This window comes from Mus caroli, unplaced genomic scaffold (assembly GCF_978045245.1).
Source record: "Mus caroli unplaced genomic scaffold, Mus_caroli_1 scaffold_3, whole genome shotgun sequence".
In the NCBI taxonomy this organism is placed as follows: Eukaryota; Metazoa; Chordata; class Mammalia; order Rodentia; family Muridae; genus Mus; species Mus caroli.
In genome coordinates, this window is record NW_028227258.1 from 71,893,543 (window position 1) to 71,921,440 (window position 27,898).

At 37.7% G+C, this 27,898-nt stretch overlaps 1 protein-coding gene across 33 annotated transcripts in view; it reads left to right on the forward strand.

Annotated features, from left to right (window-relative positions):
• The window catches only part of Ubap2l (ubiquitin associated protein 2 like), a 56,763-nt gene that overhangs the window by 4,291 nt on the left and 24,574 nt on the right, over nucleotides 1-27,898 (forward strand). For 9 of the 33 annotated variants that reach the window (XM_021157404.3, XM_021157414.3, XM_021157397.3 and 6 more), the window contains exons 2-12: nucleotides 265-394; nucleotides 3,996-4,073; nucleotides 5,119-5,229; nucleotides 10,066-10,267; nucleotides 10,612-10,707; nucleotides 14,567-14,612; nucleotides 15,257-15,369; nucleotides 17,988-18,062; nucleotides 20,976-21,028; nucleotides 22,679-22,764; nucleotides 24,103-24,274. In XM_021157404.3, the coding sequence (XP_021013063.1) occupies nucleotides 305-394; nucleotides 3,996-4,073; nucleotides 5,119-5,229; nucleotides 10,066-10,267; nucleotides 10,612-10,707; nucleotides 14,567-14,612; nucleotides 15,257-15,369; nucleotides 17,988-18,062; nucleotides 20,976-21,028; nucleotides 22,679-22,764; nucleotides 24,103-24,274 (1,122 nt within the window). In that variant the 5' untranslated portion in view covers nucleotides 265-304. The remainder of the gene's footprint in view (nucleotides 1-264; nucleotides 395-3,995; nucleotides 4,074-5,118; nucleotides 5,230-10,065; nucleotides 10,268-10,611; nucleotides 10,708-14,566; nucleotides 14,613-15,256; nucleotides 15,370-17,987; nucleotides 18,063-20,975; nucleotides 21,029-22,678; nucleotides 22,765-24,102; nucleotides 24,275-27,898) is intronic. The other 24 variants (XM_085835718.1, XM_085835720.1, XM_085835719.1 and 21 more) reach the window with 5 other exon arrangements.

Consider the following 27,898-nt stretch of genomic DNA (forward strand, 5'->3'; position numbering starts at 1 on the left):
ATATTAAATGATGGATCTTGAGTTGAAAATGTAGCTAAGTTGTAGAGAGCTTGCCTAGCATATATAAAGGCCTGAGTTTGATCCCCAGCACCACTAGAAAAAAGAATAAAAGTAGGTGAATTAAAAATAAAAATAGGTGAGTTAAAAAAAATAGATGAATTTCCTTGGTTTATTGAGAATAGCAAAGTAATTGGTGGTAAAGTACTGATAAAATAGAATTTAAACTTTTTACCTATGTTTAACCATCTGTTTTTTCCTCTTCAGTATTCTTCCTTGTAAATACTGTTATTTGTATATACTGTAAATGATGACGTCGGTGGGCACTAACCGAGCCCGGGGAAACTGGGAACAACCTCAAAACCAAAACCAGACACAGCACAAGCAGCGGCCACAGGTAATGAATCCAAGGATGTGAATCAGTGAGTAACTATACCACCTGATAGTGGTTTCCATTCAGTCTAGCATCATTCTGTGCTTTGGGGTGTCGACTTAGGTTCCTTATTGTTAGCTATTCCTTGGTCTGATAACTTAGCGACATTCTGTGGAAATGTGTTTACTTTTTTATTGTTTAATTTTGTGAGGCTTAAGACTTCATTTTGAATACTCGGCTGTGTCCAGTATTAGAGCTGGTTGAACAGTACGTTACTTATTCTCTTTAACCAATATTTGTCATGATACCCTTTTCCTGAAAGATTTGACTTCTCTTATTTTCCCCTAAGGTTTTGAGGCCTTCCTTACCTGAGTTTTTCCTTCCCCATGAGGAACTAGCATCTTCACTATTCTTGTACATTAACAAATGAGACCATAGAGCAATCATTCTCAACCTCCTTAATACTGTGACCCTTTAGTACAGTTTGAGTTATGGTGACTCTTATATTCATTTATATATAAAGAAATAATTTTTTTTTTTGCTTTTTCATAACTCATTTGACACTGTAACTATGAATTGTAACTAACGTGCAGGATATCTGATATGCACCCCCCTCCCTTGAAATGGTTGTTTAACCCTCAAAGGGATGATGAGCATTGCTAAGTTTTAGAGGAATAAATTAACTTTGGATATTAAGTTTGATTTAGATGTGTTGTAAATCACCAAATCCCTAACAAGTGTTATGAGTATGAGTTACTTACTTGAATTAAGCGCAGTGGTCCAGTATATTGATTGTATAAGACTAGACTAAAGGTTTCCAGGATGCTCCTTGACTTGAACTTTTCCCCCCTTTCCCTTTTCTCTTTCTTCTTTTTCCTCCAGAGTCTTGGTAGGTAGCACTGACTGGCCTAGTAGTCACTGTGTAGTTCAGGCTGATCTTGAACTTAGAATCTCCTGTGTGTCAGGTTTTGTGTAATAAATTCAGTCGTGGGCTGTCATCATGGTCTTTTTTTTTCTTATTTATTTAGTTATTTGGTGACAAGGTTTCTCTGTGATGCCCTGGCTGGTCTCGAACTCAGATCTGCCTGCCTCTGCCTCCTTAGTGCTAGGATTAAAGGTGTGTGACACTTTACTTGGCTTCATTTTTTTTCCCCCCGCCCCCTTTTCCCCATTTTTTTTTTAAGACAGGTTTTCACTGAGATTGGCTTTGACTTGTGATATTCTTTTTTTTTTTTTTGGTTTTTCGAGACAGGGTTTCTCTGTGTAGTCCTGGCTGTCCTGGAGCTCACTTTGTAGACCAGGCTGGCCTCGAACTCAGAAATCCGCCTGCCTCTGCCTCCCGAGTGCTGGGATTAAAGGCGTGTGCCACCACGCCCGGCTTGACTTGTGATATTCTTGCCTCAGCCTTCTGAGTACATGAATTAGAGGTCTATATCTCCAGATCTGCTCCCCTTAAACTTTTTTATTCAAGATAGGTTTTTCTCTGTGTTGTCTCAGTTGTCCTGGAACTCACTCTGCAGACGGGGTTGGTCTTGAACTCTGAGATCATCTTGTGTCTGTCCCTGCCACAGTGCTAGGATTAAAGGCATGCACCACCACTGCCTGACTCCCTTAATTAAATATTTTTATTTATTAGCCTTTCTAAGGCTAATAGTAGTAGAATTTTAGTACTTAAATCTCTACCATGGGTAGATGGGTGTGTAGTGATAGTATGCTTTTAATCCAAGCACTCAGGATGCTCTACATGAGTTACAGGATACAGCCAGAGTTGAGTAGTGAGACACTGAAAACCAAAAACAAAAAGACTACTCAATTATGGTAGTAAAATTCTTGATCTTACATATACTGTATACTCATAAGATATGTTGAGTATATCCTTGGGTTAAAAATCTAATATTTCAAGTAAGTGGTTAGTATTGGATTGAAGAAATAGGAACCTTGTTTACACATATATATATATATATTTTAAAGATTTATTTATTTATTATATGTAAGTACACTGTAGCTGTCTTCAGACACTCCAGAAGAGGGCATCAGATCTCATTACAGATGGTTGTGAGCCACCATGTGGTTGCTGGGATTTGAACTGAGGACCTTCGGAAGAGCAGTTGGTACTCTTAACTGCTGAGCCATCTCTAGCCCTACACATATCTTTATAAATACGTTAATGTGAATTGATGGACAGATATTTCCAGGAGGAGAGTTCCTTGAGCTATGAACATTGGTGAAAAGGTTCATTGCTCTCTGGATTTAGATCTTAGTTAGTTTACAGCTTCACCCTGTATTTGCCATTCTGTTTTAAGTGTCATATATTTTACTTGTTTACATTTTAAATGATATCCCCCTTCCTGGTTGCCCCTCCACAAATCCTCCACTCCATCCCCCCTCCCTGTCTCCACTGTTTGTGTCTTAATCATTACTTTATTGTTTGTTTGAGGCACAGTTTCTGTGTTTTTGCTATCCTGGAACCTAGTGTGTAGACCAGGCTGACTTGAAACTCAGAGATTAGCCTGCTTCTGCCTCCTGAGACCTGGGATTAAAGGCATGCTCTACCACTGCCCTTGTCTAGTTTTTACATTTTGTAGTGCTGAGAAGTGGCCCTATAGTTTTGAGTAGTCTGGGTAAAGATCTCCCCAGTCTTGTTTTTTTTTTTTTTTTTTAAAGATTTATTTATTATTATATGTAAGTACACTGTAGCTGTCTTCAGACACTCCAGAAAAGGGAGTCAGATCTCGTTATGGATGGTTGTGAGCCACCATGTGGTTGCTGCGATTTGAACTCTTGACCTTTGGAAGAGCAGTCAGGTGCTCTTACCCACAGAGCCATCTCACCAGCCCCCCAGTCTTGTTTTATGTTTTTTATCTTGAGACAGGGTCTGATAAAGTTGCCCAGGCTGACCTTGAGCTCATTTTGTAGTCTGGGTCAATCTTGAGCTTTCCATCTTTTTTTTTTTGTTGTTGTTTTTTTGAGACAGGGTTTCTCTGTGTAGCCCTGGCTGTCCTGGAACTCACTCTGTAGACCAGGCTGGCCTCGAACTCAGAGATCCGCCTGCCTCTGCCTACCAAGTGCTGGGATCAGGCGTGCGCCACCACGCTTTCCATCTTCTTGCCTTCACCTCTCAAGTAACTGTGGTTACAGGCTTGGATCAAAAGAACAAGTTGCTTTGGATTTTGTAGGTGAGTTGCATTGCTGAGGATTGAATCTAGAGCCACATGTTAGGCAAGTGCTTTACTATAGTTTCATCTGCAGCCTACTGCTTTGGTTATATTCTTTCTTCCTTCCTCTCTTTTTCTTTCTTTCTTTCTTTCTTTCTTTCTTTCTTTCTTTCTTTCTTTCTTTCTTTCTTTCTTGTTTGTTTATCAAGACAGGGTTTCTCTGTATAGCTCTGGCTGTTCTGGAACTCACTCTGTAGACCAAGCTAGACTCGAATTCAGAGATCTGCCTGCCTCTGCCTCTCAAGTGCTGGGATTAAAGGCATGCACCACCACTGCGTGGCTTTTTTTTTTTTTTTTTTAATAACACACACACAACTGACTTGGTAAAGGGTAAAGATCTACTACTTAGATCCCTCTTAGTTAATTTCTTGCCCTTGATTAAGGTTTCTTGATTCTGTCTCAATCCCTAGGCCACTGCAGAGCAAATTCGACTTGCACAGATGATTTCGGACCATAATGATGCTGACTTTGAGGAGAAGGTGAAACAAGTGAGTGTCCTAGTTTTCTCTGAAAATATCAGAATGTAATCAGGATTAAATGTTATTGATGTTTATATTGAATATAATTATCCTAGGTAGGGAAATGGCTAAGAGGGAAAGTCCTTGATGGCCTGAGTTTGAATTCCATAAAGCCATGCTTTGGAGCACACATTTGTAATCCCAGTGTTCGTTCTTACTGTGAGATGGGTGGTGAGGACACGAGAATCCCTTTCTGTTTTATACAGTGGTGAAAACAAAAGAGAGACTTGTCTCAAGGTGGAAATACAGGACTGATGCCAAGGCTGTCTTATAACTTCTATGTATGAGCTATGGTACACACATTCCTGCTATATATATATATATATATATATATATCACATACCAGGGAAATAATTATATTTGTTAATTTTTTTTTAGATCATTAAATAATTAACTTCATTGCAATTATACTGCATTCCTTTGGATAGGTACTTTGTCCAAACAGTTTTGTCTTAATTCTGACTTTGTGGGGTGTGTGTGTGTGTTGTGTTGTGTTTTACTTCTGACACACCCAGAGTCTTGGCATGATAAGTTCATACCTTATTACTGAGTGATATTCTCAGCCCCTTGTACCTGGGAAGCATGGAAAATGATATGTAGAAGCTCGTGTCTCAACTTAATTCTCCATTTAATGCTTAACTATTCTGAATATTTTTTACTCCATCTCTAAGCCATAGTTAAAAGTTTCCTTTTGTTAACATTTACTTATTGGATGTGTTTATATACACAGATGTTATGGTACTTGATGTGGAGGCAACATGATAATTGGTGGGAGCTGGGTTTTTTTCTTCCCATGTAGGTTCTAGGGATTGAACTTAAGTTATCTGGCTTGGTGGTAAGTGCTTTTACTTGCTGGCCATCTCTCCAGCCTTAAAATTTTGCTTTTGGAAGTATAGTTATGTTTTACCTGTCTTCCTTTTTAAGGTCTTTGAAATGTACCTGGTGTGTCATCCCTTCATCTATTTTTCTTGTAAGAGTATAAAACTGCTTATGATTACTGCTTTTTTTCTTTCAGTTGATTGATATCACAGGCAAAAACCAGGATGAATGTGTGATTGCTTTGCATGACTGCAATGGAGATGTCAACAGAGCCATCAATGTTCTCCTGGAAGGAAATCCAGACACGGTAGAGAACTAATAACATTTTTGAGAATGGGGTCTGGGTTGGGAGACTAATAATAATTTTAAAAGTAGCTAGTGGACAGATGGTCTTAAAACAGCCTGCCTTTTCTCTAAATAGAATAAGAAACATCCATAGAGATCCTGGCAGGTTACAAATATTATGTATACACATCCTCTTCATAAGAGTCATTAGGAGAAAGCAAGTGAAGTAAGTCTCTTCTAATTGGTCTGGAGTAAGTTGTTCATTCCAGATAATTGATTTCAAGACTTGGAAGGCTTATGTTGCTTTGAACTAGAGGTGCTGTTTTACAGTCTTGATTACTAATCAAGGAAGATTTCTCTTTTCATATTTGTACTAACAAGAAATCACAAATTGCTAGATTCTAAATTGAGGACATTCCTATATAGTTATTATCTTTATATTAACATGCTGTTTCATTGCTTGAACTCAGTTTTGTTGTAGTATTAAAAAGATGAGCTATATAGCCTGTTTACTTTCTTGGATCTGATGAAGAATATCTTAGAAGATCATGTGCCTTAGAATTTAGACAGTTACTTTCATTTCTCATCCCACCAAATAAGTTTGTTTTTTCTGTGTCTCACCTTTAACAATAGAACATTGCCTTATTGCCATTGTAATTTTTTTTTTTTTTTTTTTTTTTTTTTTTTTGGTTTTTCGAGACAGGGTTTCTCTGTGTAGCCCTGGCTGTCCTGGAACTCACTTTGTAGACCAGGCTGGCCTCGAACTCAGAAATCTGCCTGCCTCTGCCTCCCTAGTGCTGGGATTAAAGGCGTGCACCATCACGCCCGGCGCCATTGTGATATTGCTAAAGCTCTTATTAGAGAACTTTAGTTTTATATGGATAGATCATTTTGAAAGATTTTCACTATACTGATCTTTCACTGAGGAATGTTTGGTTGGGATAGAGTTCATCCTTTAAAATACCAACTTAACTATATTAACTATCTCACAATTTCATATGTATATAATATAACTTTGATCATATTTCCCCCATTAGCCTTTTTTATCCCCTTCTGCCTCTTGCCAAACTCCTTTCCACTATCTCTCCCTTCTACTTTACTGCCTTTATGTGTATCTTTAATTAGGCTTACCATGCATGAATATGGATTAGAAGTTGCTTACTTGAGCAAGGATAATTTATCAGTGGCTACACTGCTAAGTAATATGATTCCCCCTCCTCCAGCAACCATTAACTGTCTGTGTCTCTTCAGGCAGGAATGGGGCCTTATGTGCCCTTCTCCCATGCATGATGGAATGTTGTAGGACCCAGTCTTGTGCCAGGTCACCATTGCTGATATGAGTTAATGTTGTCTTGCCATAGCATAACAAGAAGACAGCTTCTCACTGCTCTCCTTCCTATCCTCTAGCTCTTTTAACTATGTTCTCATATGTTTCTTGAGTCTTGGAAAGGGGTGCTGTAGATGCCTGACTTAGGGCTGAGTATTCAACAGTTATTTATTCTCAGCACTTTGACCAGTTAATACATCTCTATCAACTCTTGCCTACTTCAGAAAGACTCAAAGAAGTTATATGTTAATGTGCATGTTGAGGATCAAACTTGGGCAGGCACTGTAACCTCTTGGTGTGTCTCTAGCTCAATGTGTTTACAGAACTAAAATGTGAACCTCAAACTTGATACCCTTCAGCCCCAGCCCCTCATTGTTGGGATTACAAGTGTATTCCACCAGGTCTGACTTAAACTTATTTTTTGTTTGTTTTTGTTTATGGGATACTCTTTTTTATTGTTACTATTTTGTATTTTTTAAAAAATGTATTGTTGGACCAGGCCTGATGATGCAGGCCTTTGATCCAGTACTCAGGAGGTAGAGGCAGATCTCTTGAGTTTGTTTGAGGCCAGCCTGCCTGATCTATAGAGTTAGTTCCAGGGCAGCTAGACAGCCAGGACTGTTATATAGGGAAACTCAAAAAATGAAAAAAAAAAAAAAAACAAAAAAAAACCTTACTGATCAAGTTTTTATTATGTTTGTGTGTCGTGTATAGGGGTAGACATGTGCATGTGGACATCAAAGGCTAGCAGTCAGGAGTTGGTTTTCAAAGCAAGTGCCTTTACCTGCCAAACTATCTCACCTGTTGTCATGCTTTTTAAAAGGTTTTATATTTTTCTTTGCAGAAGTTGTAGCTTATTTCTCTTATCTCACCTCTGTGGCTTCTGTTTAGTTATACAAATCTGATCTCCTCTGTCAAAAAAAAGGAAAATGAGCTAGCACATATTCCACTTATGCCACATTTAAATCAACTACTATAAATAAAGCTAATGAGGAGTACTCATGGTATTGAATATTTTTTAGTGGATAAGATCACTCAAAAAAAAATACTAACAGTGTCTAAGGAAGATCATAATAGTAATTTTTTTTCCTTACAGAACTCACTGTTGCCAGCAGTTCATATATACACCACAGACTTTCCCTTGAGATAGGGTTTATCTGTTTAGCTCTGGGCTGTCCTGGAACTCACTCAGTAAATCCACCTGTGTCTGCCCCCTGAGTGCTGGAATTAAAGACATGGCCACTATGCCTGGCTATTACACAGATTCTATAAACTTGTCAGAATTTGAGTCAGACTAGCATAAAATTTGAAAACTTGGCTCGATATGGTTGTATACACCTTTATCCAAAATACTCAGTGGCAGTGATAGTTGAATCTCTGTGAGTTTGAGGCCAGCTATATCTTTGTAGTAGGTTCCAGGGTAACCTGGATAACATAGTAAGTTCTCATTTCAAAAACAAAAAAACCTTAACATTTGTCGGGACTTGTTAGTCTAGTGTTCAGTGTTCATGGTACAGATTGAGATGTAGAATTATTATGACTTACAAACTGAAGTTTCAGTGAGCATCAAATGACATACCAGCCACTATTGGTACATACCAACTGGAATAAATCATTAGGAAGATGCATAGGAAGGAATTTGCTACATTCTAGGTTAATACTTGTCTTGGTAAAATACTGTTACTTTATTTAGAAAAGAAAAACAACTTTATATGTATATTTAGCCAACAAATACAGTGATGTGGTATGTCTGTCTCACTTGCATGTTTGGTATCCTTGGCATCAGATTCCATGGAAATTGGAGTTTCAGATGGTTGTGAACTGCAGTGTTGGTACTGGGTTGTTGGAACCTGAATCCTTCAGAAGATTTACTGATATTTTTTTTGCTTGTTTGATTGGTTTTGTTCAAGACAGGGTTTCTCTGTGTAGTCATGGCTGTTCTGGAACTCACTCGGTAGACCAGCTGGCCTCGAACTCATAAATCCGCCTGCCTCTGCCTCCCAAGTGCTAGGATTAAAGGTGTGCACCACCACTGCCCGGCTAACTGATACTCTTAACCCGCTGAGCCACCTGTCCAGCCCCTGCTGAATTACTTACAAGATCAAAATGTGATACTGTTTTTTTAATATATATATAAATTTTATTTGACTTTTGAAGTGATAGTGTTTGGATTGAACTCAGGCTTTCATACTTGTGTGTATTCTACTATTGAGAGCCTTGTACCATAACCCCCCAGCCCCCAGCCCTAGATTTAACCTTTTTTGTTTGTTTGTTTTTTCGAGACAGGGTTTCTCTGTGTAGCCCTGGCTGTCCGGGAACTCACTCTGTAAACCAGGCTGGCCTCGAACTCAGAAATCCGCCTTAACTTTATTTTTAACTCAAGTCTTTATTTTGTCAAGATGTGCATAAGATTAATCATTTTAACATATGTATAAGAGAGAAATAACTGTTTTCCTTCTAAATTTATGGGTTTCATAAAATATGCTAGAGAACAAAAGCTACTTACTCAGTTTGCATCTACTAGTAACATTCAGAAACCTTCAGTTTTAAGTTTTGCTTAATTTGATAAAGAATGTAGCCCAATGTAGTGCCTCGGGCATTTATTCCCAGCACTGAGGAGGCAGAAGCAGTCAGATCTCTGAGTTAGAGGCCAACCTGGACTACATAATAAGTTCCAGGCCAGCTATCGTGAAGTAATGAGACCTTGTCTCAAAACAAACAAAAAAGAATTTCAACTGTAATGTGTTAATGAATTTAGAGAGTTTTTTTTTTTTTTTTTTTCTAGTTTAGGGAAGGTGCTTGATAAGGAGCAGTCCCTAGGTTCTTAGACTACTGTACCTGAGCTACTGAGCTGAATAGAACTTAGAAGTCATCTCTGCATGTATTAGCCAGGTAGTGTGGCGATCATCTGTTATCTCAGCTTTTGGTGCTAAGGTGGAGGGATTGGAAATTTGAGTGTAGCCTGCCCCATGGTCCCCTACCTCTCACCTCATAAAACAAAAATACTTCACTCTTGATATCACTAAGTGTAAGAGTTGAGTTTATCTGTACTCTGCATATAAACAGAAGTAAACTAATACATATTTGTTTCTGTTTTTTGTATGTTTGCTTGTTTGAGACAGAATTTCTCTGTGTTGCCCTGGCTGTGCTAGAAGTCACTCTAGACCATGCTGGCCTTGAACTTAACAGAGATCTACCTCACCCTGCCTCCTGAGTGCTGGAGTTAAAGGCATGGATTACATTGTCTGGCTCAAAAAAAAAATTTTTTTTTTTTTTTTTGGTTTTTCGAGACAGGGTGTCTCTGTATAGCCCTGGCTGTCCTGGAACTCACTTTGTAGACCAGGCTGGCCTTGAACTCAGAAATCCGCCTGCCTCTGCCTCCCAAGTGCTGGGATCAAAGGCGTGCGTCACCACACCAGGCTCAAAATTTCTTAACTGTGGGTCCTGAGAAAATAATTGTACTAGTTTTCATCCTTAGTGAACTAATTGTAGTTCATATTGATCAAACATGAGTGTTCTACCTTTCTTTAGCATTCCTGGGAGATGGTTGGGAAGAAGAAAGGAGTCTCAGGACAGAAGGATGGTGGACAAACTGAATCTAATGAAGAAGGAAAAGAAAATCGAGACCGGGACAGAGACTATAGTCGGCGACGTGGTGGGCCACCAAGACGGGGGAGAGGTGCCAGCCGTGGACGAGAGTGTATGCATGGGGCTTTATCAAAACCAGCTGTGGGTTAGTAATGGACTTCAGGGATGTGTCGGGATCCTGCTAGGCAGGCCCCTGTAACCGTTATTATCACCTATTTGCATTTCTTGCCATCATCTGTTAAGACCTTGACATCTTTTACATGTAGCCGTTCCTACAGTAGTCACTTATGCGGCAGTCATGTAGTTATTTGTAAAGTTACATGACTGAGTTCTGTGATGTCTGGTCACTATCCCGAGTGACCTTCATGTTCCATCCTACCAGGTCATGTTCTCTTAGTTTTGTCTCCCTGACACTGAGTTCAATATAATGTATATGTTTGTATGTATCCTAACAGATCATGTTCTGTCTGTGTGTGTTTTATATTTCAGTTCGGGGCCAGGAAAATGGATTGGATGGCACTAAGAGTGGAGGGCCTTCTGGAAGAGGCACAGACAGAGGCAGAAGAGGCCGTGGCCGTGGCAGAGGTGACAGTGTTGAGGGGAAGTGGCATATAGGCATGAGATAGTTATTTACCTTAGTAAGGTTGACAAGCAAATAAACACTAGAATATATATATTTTTGTTAGGTAGAATAGGAAAGAAGGGAGATGACAACCCTAGTCTTTTTGTTGATGTAGTACACTTGCTTGAACAGCAGTGTGTGTGAATGCCTGTGCATGTGTTTATGTGTGTGTCGAGGAGACAGATACCAACATCAGGTGGCAGTGCTCCCTAAACACTTTTTATTTTCTAGTTTTTCATTTTTAAACTTAAATTTTTATTACATAGTTTTTAAACTTTTTACTCAAGGAAGATTATATTTTCATGGTGATGAACAATGAATTCATGAGTTCTCAGTTCCTTTTTTCCCTTCACTGTTTTCTCTTACTCATTTCCCTGACTGATCAAAGTTTCAGGGATGTGTAAAGGTTTTTTGCATATTTGTTTTCTGGTTTTTTTTGTCTTTGTTTTTTGTTTTTTTTTTGCTTTTTTATATTGTTGCACATGTGTGTAAGCACTCTACCATTAAGTATAAACCTAGAGCCCAGTAGAGCACATTGGATCTGCACTTAGAACCGCAGATAGCAGGATGTGGTAGCACCTGGCTTTAATCCCAGCACATGAGAGGCAGAGGCAAATGGATCTCTCAGTTTGAGGCCGGCTTGATCTACAGAGTGAGTTCCAGGATACAATACAAAACAGACAAAAACAAAACAAAAAAGAATCACAGACTTAAGAACCACTCTGTAGGTTCTGGTACCAAATCCAGGGTTTCTTTCTTTCTTTTTTTTTTTTTTTTCCTTTTTTGGTTTTTCAGACAGGGTTTCTCTGTATAGCCCTGGCTGTCCTGGAGCTCACTCTGTTGACCAAGCTGGCCTCGAACTCAGAAATCCGCCTGTCTCTGCACCCCCGAGTGCTGGGATTAAAGATGTGTGCCACCACTGCCTGGCTAAATCCAGGGTTTTTACAAGAGCAGGAAGCACTCTTAACTATGGAGCCACCTCTAGCCCCTCATTTATATATATATATTTTTTTTGTTAAAAGCGACATTGTGATAGACCTCTTTATTCATAAATCTTGTAATTGTTTCTTTTGGATAATTTTTTAGAAATGGACTTACAATGCACAGGGTTTTAAGACTTTTTTTCTTGTTCCAATAGTGATGCTAAGGAATGGTAGGCAAATGTTTGTTACTGGATGGATCAAGGTCCATCTGCCTACGTTAGGAGACATAAAAACCTTTAATTACATTTTTACTGATTTTGTGGACATAATATGTGTGACACAGGTGAATGGCAGTGAACCTCTCTTTTCCACTATGTGGGTCCTGGGAATTGAATTCACATCATTAGATTTGGCAGCAAGTACCTGTACCCCATCGAGCCATATCACAAGCCCTGGTTTTAAGACTTAATTTTTCTTTTTTCTTTTTTTTTAAAGATTTATTTATTGTATTACATGTAAGCACACTGTAGCTGTCTTTAGACACCAGAAGAGGGCGTCAGATCTCATTATGGGATGGTGTGAGCTACCATGTGGTTGCTGGGATTTGAACTCAAGACCTTTGGAAGAGCATTCAGTGTTCTTAACCGTTGAGCCATCTCTCCAGCCCCATGACTTAGGTCTTACTAAGCAGTTCTGGCTATGTAGGCCAGGCTAGTGTGGAACTCACAGACATCTACCTGCCACTGCTTCCTGAATGCTAGGATCGAAGATATTTCAACAAAGTGGTCTTTGTTGGTAATGGTAAAAAAAAAAAAATTATAAACCATAAATTCTGGACACATTTCAAAAATGTCGTACCAAAGAAATACGGAGACATATTACTCGTAAGGAAAGAAAAGTTAAAAATCTGAAATAAGGGGCTGGTGAGATGGCTCGGTGGGTAAGAGCACCCGACTGCTCTTCCAAAGGTCCAGAGTTCAACTCCCAGCAACCACATGGTGGCTCACAACCATCCGAAACGAGATCTGGCGCCCTCTTCTGGACTGTCTGAGGACAGCTACAGTGTACTTACATATAATAAATAAATAAATCTTTAAAAAAAAAAAGAAAAATCTGAAATAAAAAGCCACCCAGCTTTTTATCAGTAAGATAACCACCAGAAATGCTACCTGTAAAAAGTTTAAAAAAAAAAAACAAAAACCCTGAGGTTCAGCCATTAAATAGTACTTCCTGTTCTTGCAGAGGGCCTGCTTTCTGTTCCCAGCATCCCCACAATGTCTCACAACCATCAGTAACCCCAGTTCAAAGATGTTTGCTTTGACCTCCTCAAGTACCTCCTGCACACATGCGATGCCCGTATGTGTGTGTGTGTATGTATGTATACACATACATACACTTAGAAGTGTGCAGCTTTAATCATAGCTCTCAGGAGGTAGAGGCATGTGGATTTCTGTGGGTTTTGATACCCAGCATTGAGGGGAAAGTCTGCAGTGTTTCTTTAAAACAAAATATCACAAGAGAAAAAGTACCAAATGTTCAAAAGTTTTGAGTAAATTCACATTCATGGATAAACATGATAGTATCCCTTGTTAGTCAGATTTTGGCCAAAAAAAAAAAAAAAATCTAAAATGCTTTGTACTGAGCAGTAAGAATGCTGAAGATAAGAGTAGTCTACAGCTTACTAAGAGGCTTTCCTCTCTGGCCACATCAGATAGGTTTCACAATTGCTTCTCTAGGATCTTGAATGTAGGTGTCACTCACATCTGGCTATTTTGTCTTAATAACATCAGTTATGTTCTCTCTTAATGAGATACTGAGCAAAAAATCCTTTTGGTTCAATATTAATTTCAAAACTTGTAAACTGGTATACTTTTGTCACATATTTGCTCTTGGCAGTTTTGGCTTTAGTAACTTTTTGTGGAATGGTCTTATTTTAATTGTCCCATCTTTTGCTTTTCTTTCCTTACTATTCCTTGATTTTAGCCAATTCTTTGTATTTTAAGTGAATTTTCTATAAGTTAGTAGATTTATTTGGGAAGTTGTTCTCCACCTACTTTTAGCAACATAAGGCATACATTTATTCACAGTACTTTTTTGGTAGTGGATAGACTCCATGGCTGAGGACTTGAATTAGGTAATTAGCATTTAACTTGGTAGTGATTCTCATCTCTCTTGTACATTCAGGCCCATTGGTTTTAGAATTGTCAGTAACAATTTCATAAACCCAGTCAAAGTGATGCATTGAATTCATCTGGCTGGAACAGTTCACGAATCTTATCTGACCCCTGTAGGTTTTGTTTTTGTTTTTTTTGTTTTTTTGTTTTTTGTTTTTTTTTGTCTTTTTAAACACCCTTGTAGGTTTTTGTTTTTGTTTTTGTTTTGTTTTGTTTTTTTGAGACAAATTCTCATTGGCCTGGAAATACACCAGTGGGCTGTTTGGCTTGCCCAGGGATCTATCAAGTAGAGGGGTTTTTTTGTTTTGTTTTGTTTTAAAGATTTATTTATTTATTTATTTATTACAGGTAAGTAGATCGTAGGTGCCTTCAGACATTCCAGAAGAGGGAGTCAGATCTCATTACGGATGGTTGTGAACCACCATGTGGTTGCTGGGATTTGAACTCTTTGGAAGAGCAGTCAGTGCTCTTAAACGCTGAGCCATCTCTCCAGCCCAAGTTGAGGTTTTTATGCTAAGATGTCAAGCACTTTACCTGCACTATCTCCCTCCCCTTTGGCAGTTTAAGCAGCAGATAAACAGCTGTTGGCAGTAATGATTGTTTCATGTTAGGTTAATTGGTATGCTCCATAGTACTGGAAGAAATAAACACTTAGCTATTCCAAAGATATCTTGCCTGGGTAGGTTTTCAGTATCAGCTTCTAAAATATTTCTGTTTTTCTGCAGGTAGTTCTGGTAGGCGAGGAGGAAGGTTTTCTGCTCAAGGAATGGGGTAAGTTTCATTGATGTTTTAAATTTTCACTCTGAGAATGGACAAAGAGAACTTTAGCCAAAATGAGATTGAATAATTTGTAGACTTCCTTTTTTTAATTGAGCTCCACTGTTTTTACAGCCTAAGCAACTTTAAGCTTACAGTCCTCTTGCCTCAGCCTCTGAAATGATGGTATTACATGTGTGCACCATGACACCTGGCTGATTTGTAGATGAATAAAAAATGTCGGTTTGTGCTCATTTTCAGGTCTATGCATTCATCATCTCTATCATTGTGTTTAGCTTATGCTATGCCATTTCACAGTAGCTGATCTTTTTTTTTTTTTTTTTTTTGGTTTTTCAAGACAGGGTTTCTCTGTATAGCCCTGGCTGTCCTGGAACTTACTTTGTAGACCAGGCTGGCCTCGAACTCAGAAATCCGCCTGCCTCTGCCTCCCGAGTGCTGGGATTAAAGGCGTGTGCCACCACTGCCTGGCAGTAGCTGATCTTAAAAAGCCTGTGTGGTTATAGAATGAGGACTGATCTTGTTAGGAGGAAATGGTCAAGATTGTGCTTGTTTTATTTGTGTTAATGTTCTTTGTATCTGCTAATGAAGTTAGAAAATGTAAAGCTTTTATTTGTTTGTTTATTTGTTTGTTTATTTAGAACCTTTAATCCAGCTGATTATGCAGAGCCAGCCAACACTGATGATAACTATGGCAATAGCAGTGGCAATACATGGAACAACACTGGCCACTTTGAACCAGATGATGGAACAAGTGAGTGACTTTTCTTAGAATTATTTTCTTATTTTGGCATGTTGCTATGGATTGAAAAATCAGGGTCTGTGCATACTAGCCAAATATACCATTGGGATCTACTCGTTCCTGGAAATAACTTTGCATAAAGCATTTTTGTTATTTTAATATTATACATAGGTTTAAAAGCTGAACAGAGATAGAAAAGATAGTATAAGGATGAAGATTTAATGTGTATAGTATTAGTTCATCATGGGTTTATGAGCATATTTCAGTTTACCTGATCACTCTTTTATGAAGTAGCCAAGGCAAGTCACAACCCTTCCCATAGTACCACTTGTTTGGGTTTTAACATACCCGCAAGCTGGGCTGGAACTCATTTTTTTTTTTGGCTAAGCTTCCCAAGTGCTAGAATGATAGATGTATGCTTTCACACCTAACCTGAAATCAGTCCTATTTTTAGGAAATTTTATTTATTTTGTTGTTGTTGTTGAGACTAGACTTGTGTCCCAAGTGGGCCTTAAGCTCACTATGTAAGTGAAGATGACCTGCTTCTCTTGTCTCCACTTGTCCAGGAATTATATACAGGAGCACACACACCACACCTGGCTTTAATATAGGGTTTATAATCACTGTCTTAATGATAAAGCTGAAGGTTGAAAGAGATTATGAATTTACTAGTATTTGAGTTCAGAACTATTTGACTCTAAAACTTTATTCTCTTTCCATTAGCCCATATGGCGGCTTCTAGTGCTACGTGTGTTTCCTAGCATTCTATATTAGGGGACTTTCAGCTTTGAGTATAATAAACTGAGTAAGATACTAGTCAAGATTAACAGAACCCAGAGTCAGAGTCAACAAGCACTATTTGATTTATTTTCTAAATACCAAAATAGGAATGTTGTTGAATGAAGTATTTTGAGACAGGATTTCTTGGTGTAGCTCTGGCTATTCTGGAACTTACTTTGTGTAGACCAAGCTGACCTTGAGAGCCTCTTGAGGTTAAAGGTGTGATCCACCACCACTTAGGTGGGAAGTCCTTTTTTTCTTCCGTTTTCTTTTTTTTTTAATATATCCCAGTATATAATAATATGATATATCCCAGAAGAGACTCACTGAACTTCTAGCTTTCCATTGAATAGTCTTTTTGGTGTTTGTCACTTGGTAGAGTGTTTATAGGTTTTGAAAAAAAACACTTTTGTAGATATGTTTAGGCTTAGGGGTTACACCAAGGTTAAAAGATAATGTGTTGTTTTAATAAGAGCATCCCTAGAATTTAGAGTATATTGTTTTTTGTTTTTGTTTTTTTAATTTTTTTCACAGTGCTGGGGATTGAATCAGGACATTATGCATGCTAAGCAAGAACTCTGTCATCCTTGCTTGGTACCTAGAATGCCTTCTTTTTTGTGATATCAAACTTTTGCTGTTTGAATTAGTATATGCGAGCTTGTGGGTTTTTCATTTTACAAAGAGGTCTGGGTTTAACAGAAGTCTAAAATTTTAGACTTGTTGACATGTTACTTCAAATTTTACTATATTTATCCACACACATATGGTAAAATGTGTTGGGTAATTTGCTTGCATGTATGTCTATATACAACATGCATGCTTTGCCTGTGGAGGCCAGAAAAGGATATTAGATCCCTTACAACTGCAGATTGGATAGTTATTGACTGCTGGGTGAATACTAGAAATTGAATCCTTGTCCTCTGATCCACTTTTTTAAATTTTTAGTTTTTCTTGTGGGTGGACACAGAACCTGAGGTACTGAAAAAAAATGTGGGCATCTAAATAGATTCCCTTAATCATTTGACTGTGAAGTGGTTTTAATATATTGTTAGGCTTTATTTCTTTCTTGTTTTGTAGAAGCAGTGGTAATAGTTTAAATATTTAAAAAAAAATAACTGATTTTTTTTTTCACCTATAGTGTATTAGATATTTAGCTTTTTAATCTTTGGAAGAAAAAACAATGGAAAATAAGGGATTGGCTTTAGTTTAGAATAAAAAACTTGGGTGTATGTGTATGTGGGTGTGTCATTCCCAGTCCTTATCCTTGGATGTCTTTTTGTTGTTGTTGTTGTTGTTGGGGTAGGCGGGGAATGTGGTGGCAGGGACTGGGTTTCTTTGTGTAATCCTAGCTCACTCTGTAGACCAGGCTAGCTTCAGGCTTATAGATCTGCCTGCCTCTTCCTTTCTAGTGCTGGGAAAGGCGTGTACCACCACCATCCAGCCCCTAACCCCCATTCTCCCAAGCTGTCTTTAAGAATCTGATTGGGAAATCAAGGACTGTTGTAATGATTAGAACAGAACAGATTTTACAAGTTTGGAGTCACAAATCAATGATGTGTGGCTGGAAAGAAATGATAGATGATGCCACTGTCATCTTCCTGTGTGAAAGGATTGGTGATAGCTTCACATGTTCCTGTTGTCATCTCATGATGTGACATACCTTTATGCATGATCTCTTTTATGTTTTCATAGAGCAAACTTCAAATTCCTTTTTTAATTTAAGAAGTAATTCAAATCTACCCTTAAAATATCCACAGGTACAATGGGAATTATGTATTGGGGGCAGATGTTCTCATTCACAAGCAAAATTTCACTGGTTGTTTTTTCTTTTCTTTTCTTTTTTGTTTCAGGACTTGATTTCATTGGGGTTGAGGGGTCAAATTATCCCCGAAAATTTGAGACTGCTCCTGGTATGATACATCCAGGTGCCTAATTGCCCCGGATATTTTTACAGATTTTTATGAATTGAAATATCTGTGGATATGTGGATTTTTCTGTCTTTCTGCTTTTTTTTTCTTTCTACCTTTTTCTATAATCTTCTGTGTCCACTTTTACCTCCCCAAAATGTATTCATTTAGTAAATATTTGGCATTTACATTGACTGAGCTTTGTGCTGTGGGAATGTAAACCCTAAGTTTTGTAGAACATTTCATTTTACTGTTGCTAGTTTCCTTAGTCATGACTGGACTTCCAGTATAGGAAAGCATCAAGCACAAGTGTACATATTAAGTTACCAGCGTACAGAAAGAAAATTCTTGCACAAAGAACCTAGGTTAGGTAACTATTTAGTCCATTCTAACTCCAGGTTTAATATATAAGTGCTAACTCATTTGGACTTCATTTATTGCAGATGAGGCAGATTTCAGTGAGAAGAAAGGAAAGAACTGTAAGAGTAAGAGGATATGATTTGTGACTTGTATTTCCCTGTAGCAAATAATTTCTATTAGCAAAAAAAAAAATTTTTTTTGTTTGTTTTTTAAAGATTGATTTATTTTATGTATATGAGTACACTGTCACTATTCAGACACATCAGAAGAGGGCATCAAATCCCATTACAGATGGTTGTGGGCCACCATGTGGTTGCTGGGAATTGAATTCAGGACCTCTGGAAGAGCAGTCAGTGCTCTTAACTGCTGAGCCATCTCTAGAGCCCTGTTTTGAAATTTTTAAGTGGTTTTGTAGTTTTTAGATTTTTGTTTTGTTTTGTTTTGTTTTGTTTTTGCCTTTTTCTCTTTAATGACAGGATCTTACTATGTAGACCACCAGGTTGGCCTCAAAAAGTCTGTGCTCAGACAGGCATGCTTATATCTGTCTGCATGTGTAGATGTGTGCATCTTAATCTCGGAGATCAATATCTTTATTAATCTGTTGCAACCTTCCTGTTCTTTGAATGCACCTGAAGCTCATCAATTCAAATAGGTTAGCTGGCCAGCAAGCCCCAGTAATCCTCCTGTTCTGCTTTCCTGGTGCTAGCATTAGACTCATGCCTCTGTGCTTTGTTTTGTTTTTATGATGCTGAGAGTCAAATCCAGGGTTTCGTGCACTCTAAAGCAAGCGTGCTCCCACTGAACCAAATGCCCAACCTATGCCTAATTTCTAAGTTGATGTTGGCATTTGAACTCAGGTTCTCATGCACGCAAAAAAGTCTTTACCTACTAAACCATCTTTCCTTGCCCCATGTTCTTGTGTCACCTTTGAAGTATCGGAAGGAGGCATACTCAATCATTTGTTAACTTCCTTATTTTTACTTTAAGATTTTTATTTTTATTGAGACAGAATCTCACTTTGCATCCTTGACAGGCCTGGAATTTGCTGTCAAGACCAAGTTGTCCTGGAGGAGATTCTCCTGAGTTTTTAGATCGAAAGGATTTGTCACTATGCTTAGCAACCACTTGTCGATTCTTGAGAAAACTTCAAGAGTGATTCATATATTATGAGTTCTAGTGTTTTAAAAAAGGGGAAAGTTCTAGTTTCTGGTAGAGACAAATTCTTATATTAGTGTTCTGGTAGAAGAGAAGAATTCTATTTCTCAAAAATGTTTTTATGAGACATTTTCTTTCTGAGATGTGTATGTGAGACAAAAAATTGTGAGGAAGGGGAAAAGGGGAATGTTAGAATTGACAAGTCTTTTGCTGTCCAAGCATGAGGACTAGAGTTTAGATTCTCACCACTTACAAGCCACACGGATGTAGAGGCCTATCTATAACCCAGAACTTGGGAGGAGATGGGATCCTCTGTGTAAGCTGGTAAGCTGGCAGCTAAACTATCCAAACAAGATCAGCTTTAGGTTGAGCCAGAGACCCCGCCTCAGTAAAACAAAGGGGCACAGAAAATATTTGAAATCAACCTCTAGTTTCCACCTACTTCTTGAACACATACCATCACAAACACAACATTGTGTCTACACATATGAACATACATACATACATACATACATACCACACACACAGAGGGGGCTGGGGGAGAGCGTGAGAGAGAACAAACGAGCAACAAAGATGCCCAGGTAAATATATAGAAGTGGGCTGATTGTATTTAGAATTTTTAGCTCAAAAGAAGGGGAAAATGATTTCCTTCATGGTCTGTGCAAAACCTTTGGCAGGTCAGATTCTATATTCTCTATAAGTGCTATTGTACATACTTCATTTTAATTTGGCTTTGTATCTCCCAAAAGAGCAAGTCTGTGCAGCATTCCCTATATAGTTAACTGGTTTAAACCAGTAAGACTTATAAACCTGACTTGTGCTGATCTTGGGGGGGGGGGGGGTCCATTTCTAATAACAGAGAGGTCCTTTTGTCTGTTTTCTTTGTTCAGCTTCCCCACCTACTTATTCTCCTTTCATTAAACATGTGCCAAGTTTTTGTAGTTTTCTACTACTGGTGTTGTTTCTCTTCATATTATCTTGAGTTTGGTTTTGTTTATACAAAATAAATAGATGTTACTTGCATGTTCTGTTTTAAATTAGTTGCTACCATCTCATTAAATGACTGCTAAGACAAAGCTGAGGTTTTTAAAGATACTGCATGGCATGGTAAATATGGTGGGGAAGAGGGTAGGAAAGGATCTTACATGGATATATGTGTTTATACATATGTCCTTTTATGTATCTCATCCACTCCTGTTACAGCTCTGTAATCCAATTGACTATGAAATCATAATCTTATTAAAAACTATACCTTGGTGTTTCTAAAGAGTTTTTCCCTATCTCTGAAGTCAACAAATTCTTTGTTTGCTAAGTTCTAATAATCATACTATTGCTTGTCAAAATGTTAATGCAGTATTGTTGTCTGAACATGTTTTTTGACACTTAAATTTATTTTACCTTTTTTTCCCCTCCTAGGTGCATGGAGGACTGCAACAGAAGAGTGGGGAACTGAAGATTGGAATGAAGATGTAGGTATTCTTGGGCTAGTCCTTACCTAATGTATTCTATCCCTAAGTTGTGTTTAGGGATAGAAAATGGATATATTTCTGCCTTTCAAAATCACTGCTAAGATTCTGACCTAAAACTTTTACATCCAAAATAGTGTTCTGAACCAGAACATTTCACATATGTTATATGAAGGAGACTGGGCATGGACAGGACTCTGTGGAACCACACTATGGAAAGGGCAAGTGCAGGTGTGTAAGTCCAATACCTGATTGTCAGATTGACCCAGGAAGATAGACTGGTTGGGTAGGGTACCAACAATGAAATTAGGACTGGGAAGAAGCTAAATGGTAGAACACTTGTCTAGTATGTGTGAGAATCTTGCATTCAAATCCTATCACTGCAGAAAAATTGTTTTTAGTTAAGCATATAGTAGGTTGTGCATTGAATCACAGCTGCTAATGTCATATAGCTGTACTTGGAGCTGTTGCATTATTTGGTGTTAAGTCCTATAATGGATTGGCAGTGGATAGTTATGGTACCTAAGCCTTGAGTTTAAAATCCAGTTGTTTGTGAAACTTCTAAATACCCAGTGCCCAAATCTGTAATTGAAATGACTATCCAATTAGATATCTGCTACCTTGACTCTACTTGGAAAACTTAGAGATGGTTGGTTTATAAAGAATTTTCTTGAATATTATCTGAGTAAAAAGAATTTTAATTGGTCACAGTGAAATTTTTGCTGTGAATTCTGGTTTTCAGTGATCATGGATAAACTTATTTTAATATTTAAAATTTGCTTTTCTTTATATATAGGTAGGTAAGGTAGCTTTGTCAGATTGTTTTGGTTGTCAGTCTTAGGTATCAAAACATTCCATACACGAGCATCAGAGGGTTATTATGATTTTCTTTAATCGCTAAGCTGAACTGCTTTGTGAATATGAACAAGTTTTACCATCTGAAATTTGGTTTATGTTAGTAAGGAATATATTTGGGGTACTATGGGTTTTCTGTTTATTACCAAAGAGATTTTGGTCAAGAAGTGAGGAAAACAAACCTAATTCAACTTCTTTATTTAGGAAGAAGAGTTATCCCCTGTAATTGGTTACATAATTAGATGCCTTACATGTATAATGTAGTCAGTATGAATACAAAATTTATATATAGCTGAAATTCCTGAAAAGACATTATTTGGCCAGCGCTTGGACCTGAACTGCTCAATAGCCAGTTAAATTAACATTTTTTCTTTCTTCATCTTGGTCATGCTTTTCCTTTCATTGGGGGAGAGAAAATGGTGGAAGATAAATGTCCTTTGGGTAGAGGTAGGAGTTGGGATTTATAACGAGAAAATGAAAAGGTGTTTCCTCAATATATGTAACTAGCACAGAAATAGCCTTCCTGTGAGTTCAGTCTGTATATGATATGACTCTATTGTGTTTTATTGTGTTCCTTGATTCTATTCCTTACTTGGATAAAACAATTAAGCAGACTTGAGATCAACCCATTTAGTATTTCTCAGGGTAGTTTTTTGGGTTTTTTTTGTTGTTGCTGTTGTTTTTTGGTGGCTTTTTGTTTTGTTTTCCTAGACTTTCCTTCTTTTTTGGTATTGAATTTATTTACCTTACCTGTGGCAAATTTCCCACACCAGGGGTAACTGATTCCTTTCTTTACAGCTTTCTGAGACCAAGATCTTTACCGCCTCTAATGTGTCTTCAGTGCCTCTGCCTGCGGAGAATGTGACAATCACTGCTGGTCAGAGGCAAGTGTGTTGTAAAATGAGTGTACCTTTTTTAAAGCTTTATTTATTTTTTTTAAATATTATTTTACATATATGATACACTGTCACTATCTTCAGACACACTAGAAGAGGGCATCAGATCTCATTACAGATGGTTGTGAGCCACCATATGGTTGCTGGGAATTGAACTCATGACCTCTGAGTGCTTTTATCTGTTGAGCCATCTTTCCAGTCCTTATTTTTGAGTATTTAATAGATGTTGAGCTAATGTAGGCAGAATTTGCTAAACCATCAGTCGTTAGTATTTTATTTAATGGCTTGTTCTCTCTTGGACATGGGTGGACCTGGGGAAAGCTGAGTATTTTCTTTCTCCCTCTTGATTTTAGTCATTATACCTTGGGTCACTACTTTAGCATAAACTCAGGTGTTACTGAAAGTTATTGTGAGTAATGGAGCATAGTATTTTGAATTTCTTTTTCTCTTTTTGATGAGATGCTGGGGGTGATTTTATATACTTGTAAATGCTAGGCTTATACTATACCTTTGAGCTACACATCAACCCCATAATTTGTTTGTATCACAGATAAACTTTTAAGTTTAGAGAAATACTTCTAAAACCTCTGTTCTAAATCCATTTGAGGGTGCTAGTAATCATATATATGGTGTTTTGTTTTTTGAAACAGAATTTTGCTCTTTAGGCCATGTTGTCCTTAAGCTTTGAAGTAGTGTTCTTGCATTAGCCCTGAGTTCACTGGTGTTTGCACCACCATGCTCAGCTGAGTTATGGTCTCGTATTTTAGAAATTAGTAAGTATTATGTATTAAAATCATAGCTAAACAGTTTTAAATTATTTATTAGAATTTGATATTCAGAGTAGAGTGTCAAGTGTGATGCACAACTTTAGTCTTAGTAATTGGAGAGAAAGGCAGGTGGATCTCTGTTCGAAGCTAGTTAGAGCTACATAGTGAAACCTTACCTCAAAAAAATTTCTGAGTATGTTATGGCCCATGGTTATTATAATTCAAGTACTTGGGAGGCTGAGGCAAGATAAACATAAATATAAGGCAAGTCTTGGCTACATAGTCAGACTCTGTATTAGATAGACAGCCCCCTCCCTAAAAAAAAAAAACCCAAAACCCTACAAACCCTTGAAGATTTAGTATTTCATTAAATCAGTGCTATCTTTAAATGAAATGTTTAACTATTTTGTCAGTTTGACACTCAGTTACTTTGATTAATGGAGCATATTAGGACTTTACAAGACGATAGCATAACCTTCATGTTGATTTAACCATGATCTTAGTCTGCAGGGTATGTTAGAATGCTCATTCATAAAGATCCTTTTCTTTCCCAAACTAGAATTGACCTTGCTGTTCTGTTGGGGAAGACACCATCTTCAATGGAGAATGATTCATCTAATCTGGATCCATCTCAGGCTCCTTCCCTGGCTCAGCCTCTGGTGTTTAGTAATTCGAAGCAGAATGCCATATCACAGCCTGCTTCAGGGAGTACATTTTCTCACCATAGCATGGTAAATATGAAACAAACCATTACACTAACCCCAGAAACACATACACAGGACCATTCCTTTTTCAGTGATTGTAAGATAAAGCCTCACTGTGTGTAGGCTAGTCCTCTGAGAGTACAAACATGAGCATCATTCCCAGCTGCTCTGTAGTGACAAGTTTGTAGTTTCGTAAGAATGTTTTTGTTTAGAGGCAGGCGGATTTCTGAGTTCGAGGCCAGCCTGGTCTACAAAGTGAGTTCCAGGACAGCCAGGGCTACACAGAGAAACCCTGTCTCGAAAAACCAAAAAAAAAAAAAAAAAAAAAAAAAAAAAAAAAAAAACCAACAACAACAACAACAAAAAAAAAAAATGAAAAAGAAAAAAAAGAATGTTTTTGTTTTAAATCCAGGTATGGAATACAGTGTTGCTTCAGATTATCCACAATAGCTATGATTTGCCTCCTGGTCTGGTGGGGATGTGATTTTGCTAGTTGGAAAAAGTGTCTTTAATTGTGTGATGTTTGGAATTCTGGGGACTTTTTAGAGGATACGTAATTGCTAGGGCCTTAAGAGGTGGGGTGGGTTGTTGTTGGGGTATTGCTTGGTATTGGACTCAGTTAAGTAGTCATGTGCAAAGAAGAAATAATAAGAAATTAGATACCCATATGGCAAAGATCAAACTTGCCCCAAGTTTGTACCAGACTTAATAGCTCTAATCAGCCAGAGGTAGTCTAACGATTATCTTCCCTCTTTTGACCCCTTACTTTATTCAGCGATCTCTTTACTTTCCTCTCTATCCTTCTTCTATCTAGTGTTAGGGGGTTGAAAAAATAAAAGAAGAGGAATGGAGAAAAGTAGCAAAAGATACCTATACTGTTTGGCTTATTTTTAATTTTCAGATCATACATTACCTTATTCCTTAAAATTGAACAAGTGGTATAATTGCTCCAATATCCTAATAAGCAGAAGTTTCTGGATTTGTTTGGTATTGTTATATATTAGTATCGTAGCTAAATAGTTTTAAATTTCTACCCAATTATTTAATTTTTAGAATTTGATAGGTTGCCTTTAGTCCGTTTTAGAATTCAGTCATGCTTCCACGTTAGTTATGTTTATCTTTTCCATTTGCTTACTCGTATCTTCTTAGACCTTAGGGAAGTGAGTAAGGTAATAGACACCAGTAGTTGTTTGTTGTTGTTTTTAAGAGAACTCTCTTTGTGTGTCTCTGGCTAGCTTGAAACTCATTGACTAGCCTACTGGCTTCCAACTTGACACGTTTTCTGCCTCCTGGATGCAGAGATTTAGAGGCAAGTGCTCATGCCCAGACTAGTTTCTTTTCTTTCACATTTTTACTTTTTTGTTGTGGTATGGTGTTAAATAATGTCTCAGGCTGGCCTCAGACTCATTGTATAGAGGAAGAGTACCTCTAGTCTACATTTTCTAGGGACTGGGATTTTAGGTATGTGCAACATCACCTGGTTTGTATGGTGCTGTGAATAAAATAACAGTGTTTGTGCATGGTTGGCAAGCATTCTAGTAACTGAGCTAGCCCTCTTCATTCTTTTTCATTGAGAATAAATGTTAAAGGATCAATTTTCCTTAAAATGTAATAGTGTTTGTATCATAGGCTTAGCTTACTTTATTTCCTGTGTGTGATGATGTCCAAGGAGGCCAGATTCTAGAGTGTTAGTTTCTTTGGAACTGGAGTTTTGGTTTGTTTCTTTTTTAAATTTTTTAAATGTAAGGTCTGCATGTGTATATATACTTTTTGTTTTTTCATTTTTCTTGAACAGTCTTACCATATATATGTATGTGTATATGTGTGTGTACACACATACATATACACACACAAACACACACCACACTGGTCTTAAACTTCATTTCAGATCCTGCTGAAATTATAAATGTGACATGTTTGGTATTTTTCTGTATCTTTAATGCCTTGTCCTTGAATATTTGATTGCAGTCTGGAGGGATGGCTTTGCAGTCGGTGCTTTTGCTGCTCTTCTGTAGGATGAACACTCAGAATGGGCATCTCACAACTATCTGTAACTCCTGTTGCCAAGGGTCGATGTTCTTTTCAGCATCTGTGTGTACCCACACAGATGACATTCCTGCTTATGTAGGAACCATACATATAACTAAAAATAAAAATAATTCTTTTTCAGAAGAAATTGATAGTAACTAGTTGTGTGAGGCCATCTCTTTCCAACAGTTTCTTGCTTTCAAATAGACTTTTGAGAGTTTTTTTAATCATATTTTAAAAAAAATTATTGGGGCTGGTGAGATGGCTCAGTGGGGAAGAGCACCCAACTGCTCTTCCAAAGGTCCGGAGTTCAAATCCCAGCAACCACATGGTGGCTCACAACCATCCGTAACGAGATCTGACTCCCTCTTCTGGAGTGTCTGAAGACAGCTACAGTGTACTTACATATAATAAATAAATCTTTAAAAAAAAAAAAAAAAAGAAAGCACCCTGCCGCCTGCTTCATTAGCTGTGAGAATGAAGGTGATAGGAGAACATGGGTGACTTTTCCTCTAAAAAAAAAAGAAATAAAAAAATAAAAAATTATTATGAGTTTACTTGTATACACCTGCTGTTGCATCTGTACAAGCGCATGAGGAAGTAAAAGGACAACTTGTGGCATCCATGAGACTCCTCAGAATCAAACTCAGGTCATCAGGCTTGCTATGGTAAGCACTGGGTCAGTGGAGCCATCTCAGCAATCCATCTTCTGAGATTTTCATTTGCACAGTCTTGAAATATAGACTGAAGTAGAGAAGAAAAAAATCTTTCCTTCTGTAATAGTCACTTGTTTTTCCTTTTACAAAATACCTGAGTTAATCAACCTAATGGAGGAAAGTTTTGATTTGGCTTGTCATCATCAACCATGTCTACCTGTGGTTGGTTGGCTTTGCCTTGGTGATTGGGGAGAATTATTAAAAAAAAAAATTATGCTTAGCGTTAACATGCATTTGTTAATGTACACAGAAAATAGTCCAAATCATGTGGACTTGTTGACTAGTATAAAATTGGGGTTAGCCCTATAACTTCTCTTTGTGTCTGGTAGTTAATAATATTCAAATGAGTTTCCAGTTGGTTAGTTTGGTTTTGTTTGAGTTGCTTAATGTAAATTAATTTTGTTTTTAAATTACTTATTAGCATTAATTTACATAGTAGACCATGACATGTTCATATATGTAGTTCATTTTGGTAACACGTGTTCCTTTCTTTAGCTTCTTTTGACCCCAGCTCTCCTCACGCTCATTTTTTTTGAAACATGATTTCTCTATGTAGTTCTGGCTATACTGGAATTCCCTATGTAGACCAGGCTGAGCTCAAACTGACTGAATTACTTGCTTTGTTTGTTTGTTTATAAAGACAGGATCGTTGTAAATAAACAAATAAAAGCACAGTGCTGCACATCCCTTTGTAGCCCTGGCTGTCTTGGAATTTAGTATATAGACCATGCTGGCCCTTGATTTGCACACATTCCTCCTCCCATCCCCATTCCTACCCTTCCTGGCTCCTTCTTTTTTTTTTTTTTTTTTTAAGATTTATTTATTATTATATTTAATTACACTGTAGCTGTCTTCAGACACACAGGAAGAGGGCATCAGATCTCATTATAGCTGGTTATGAGCCACC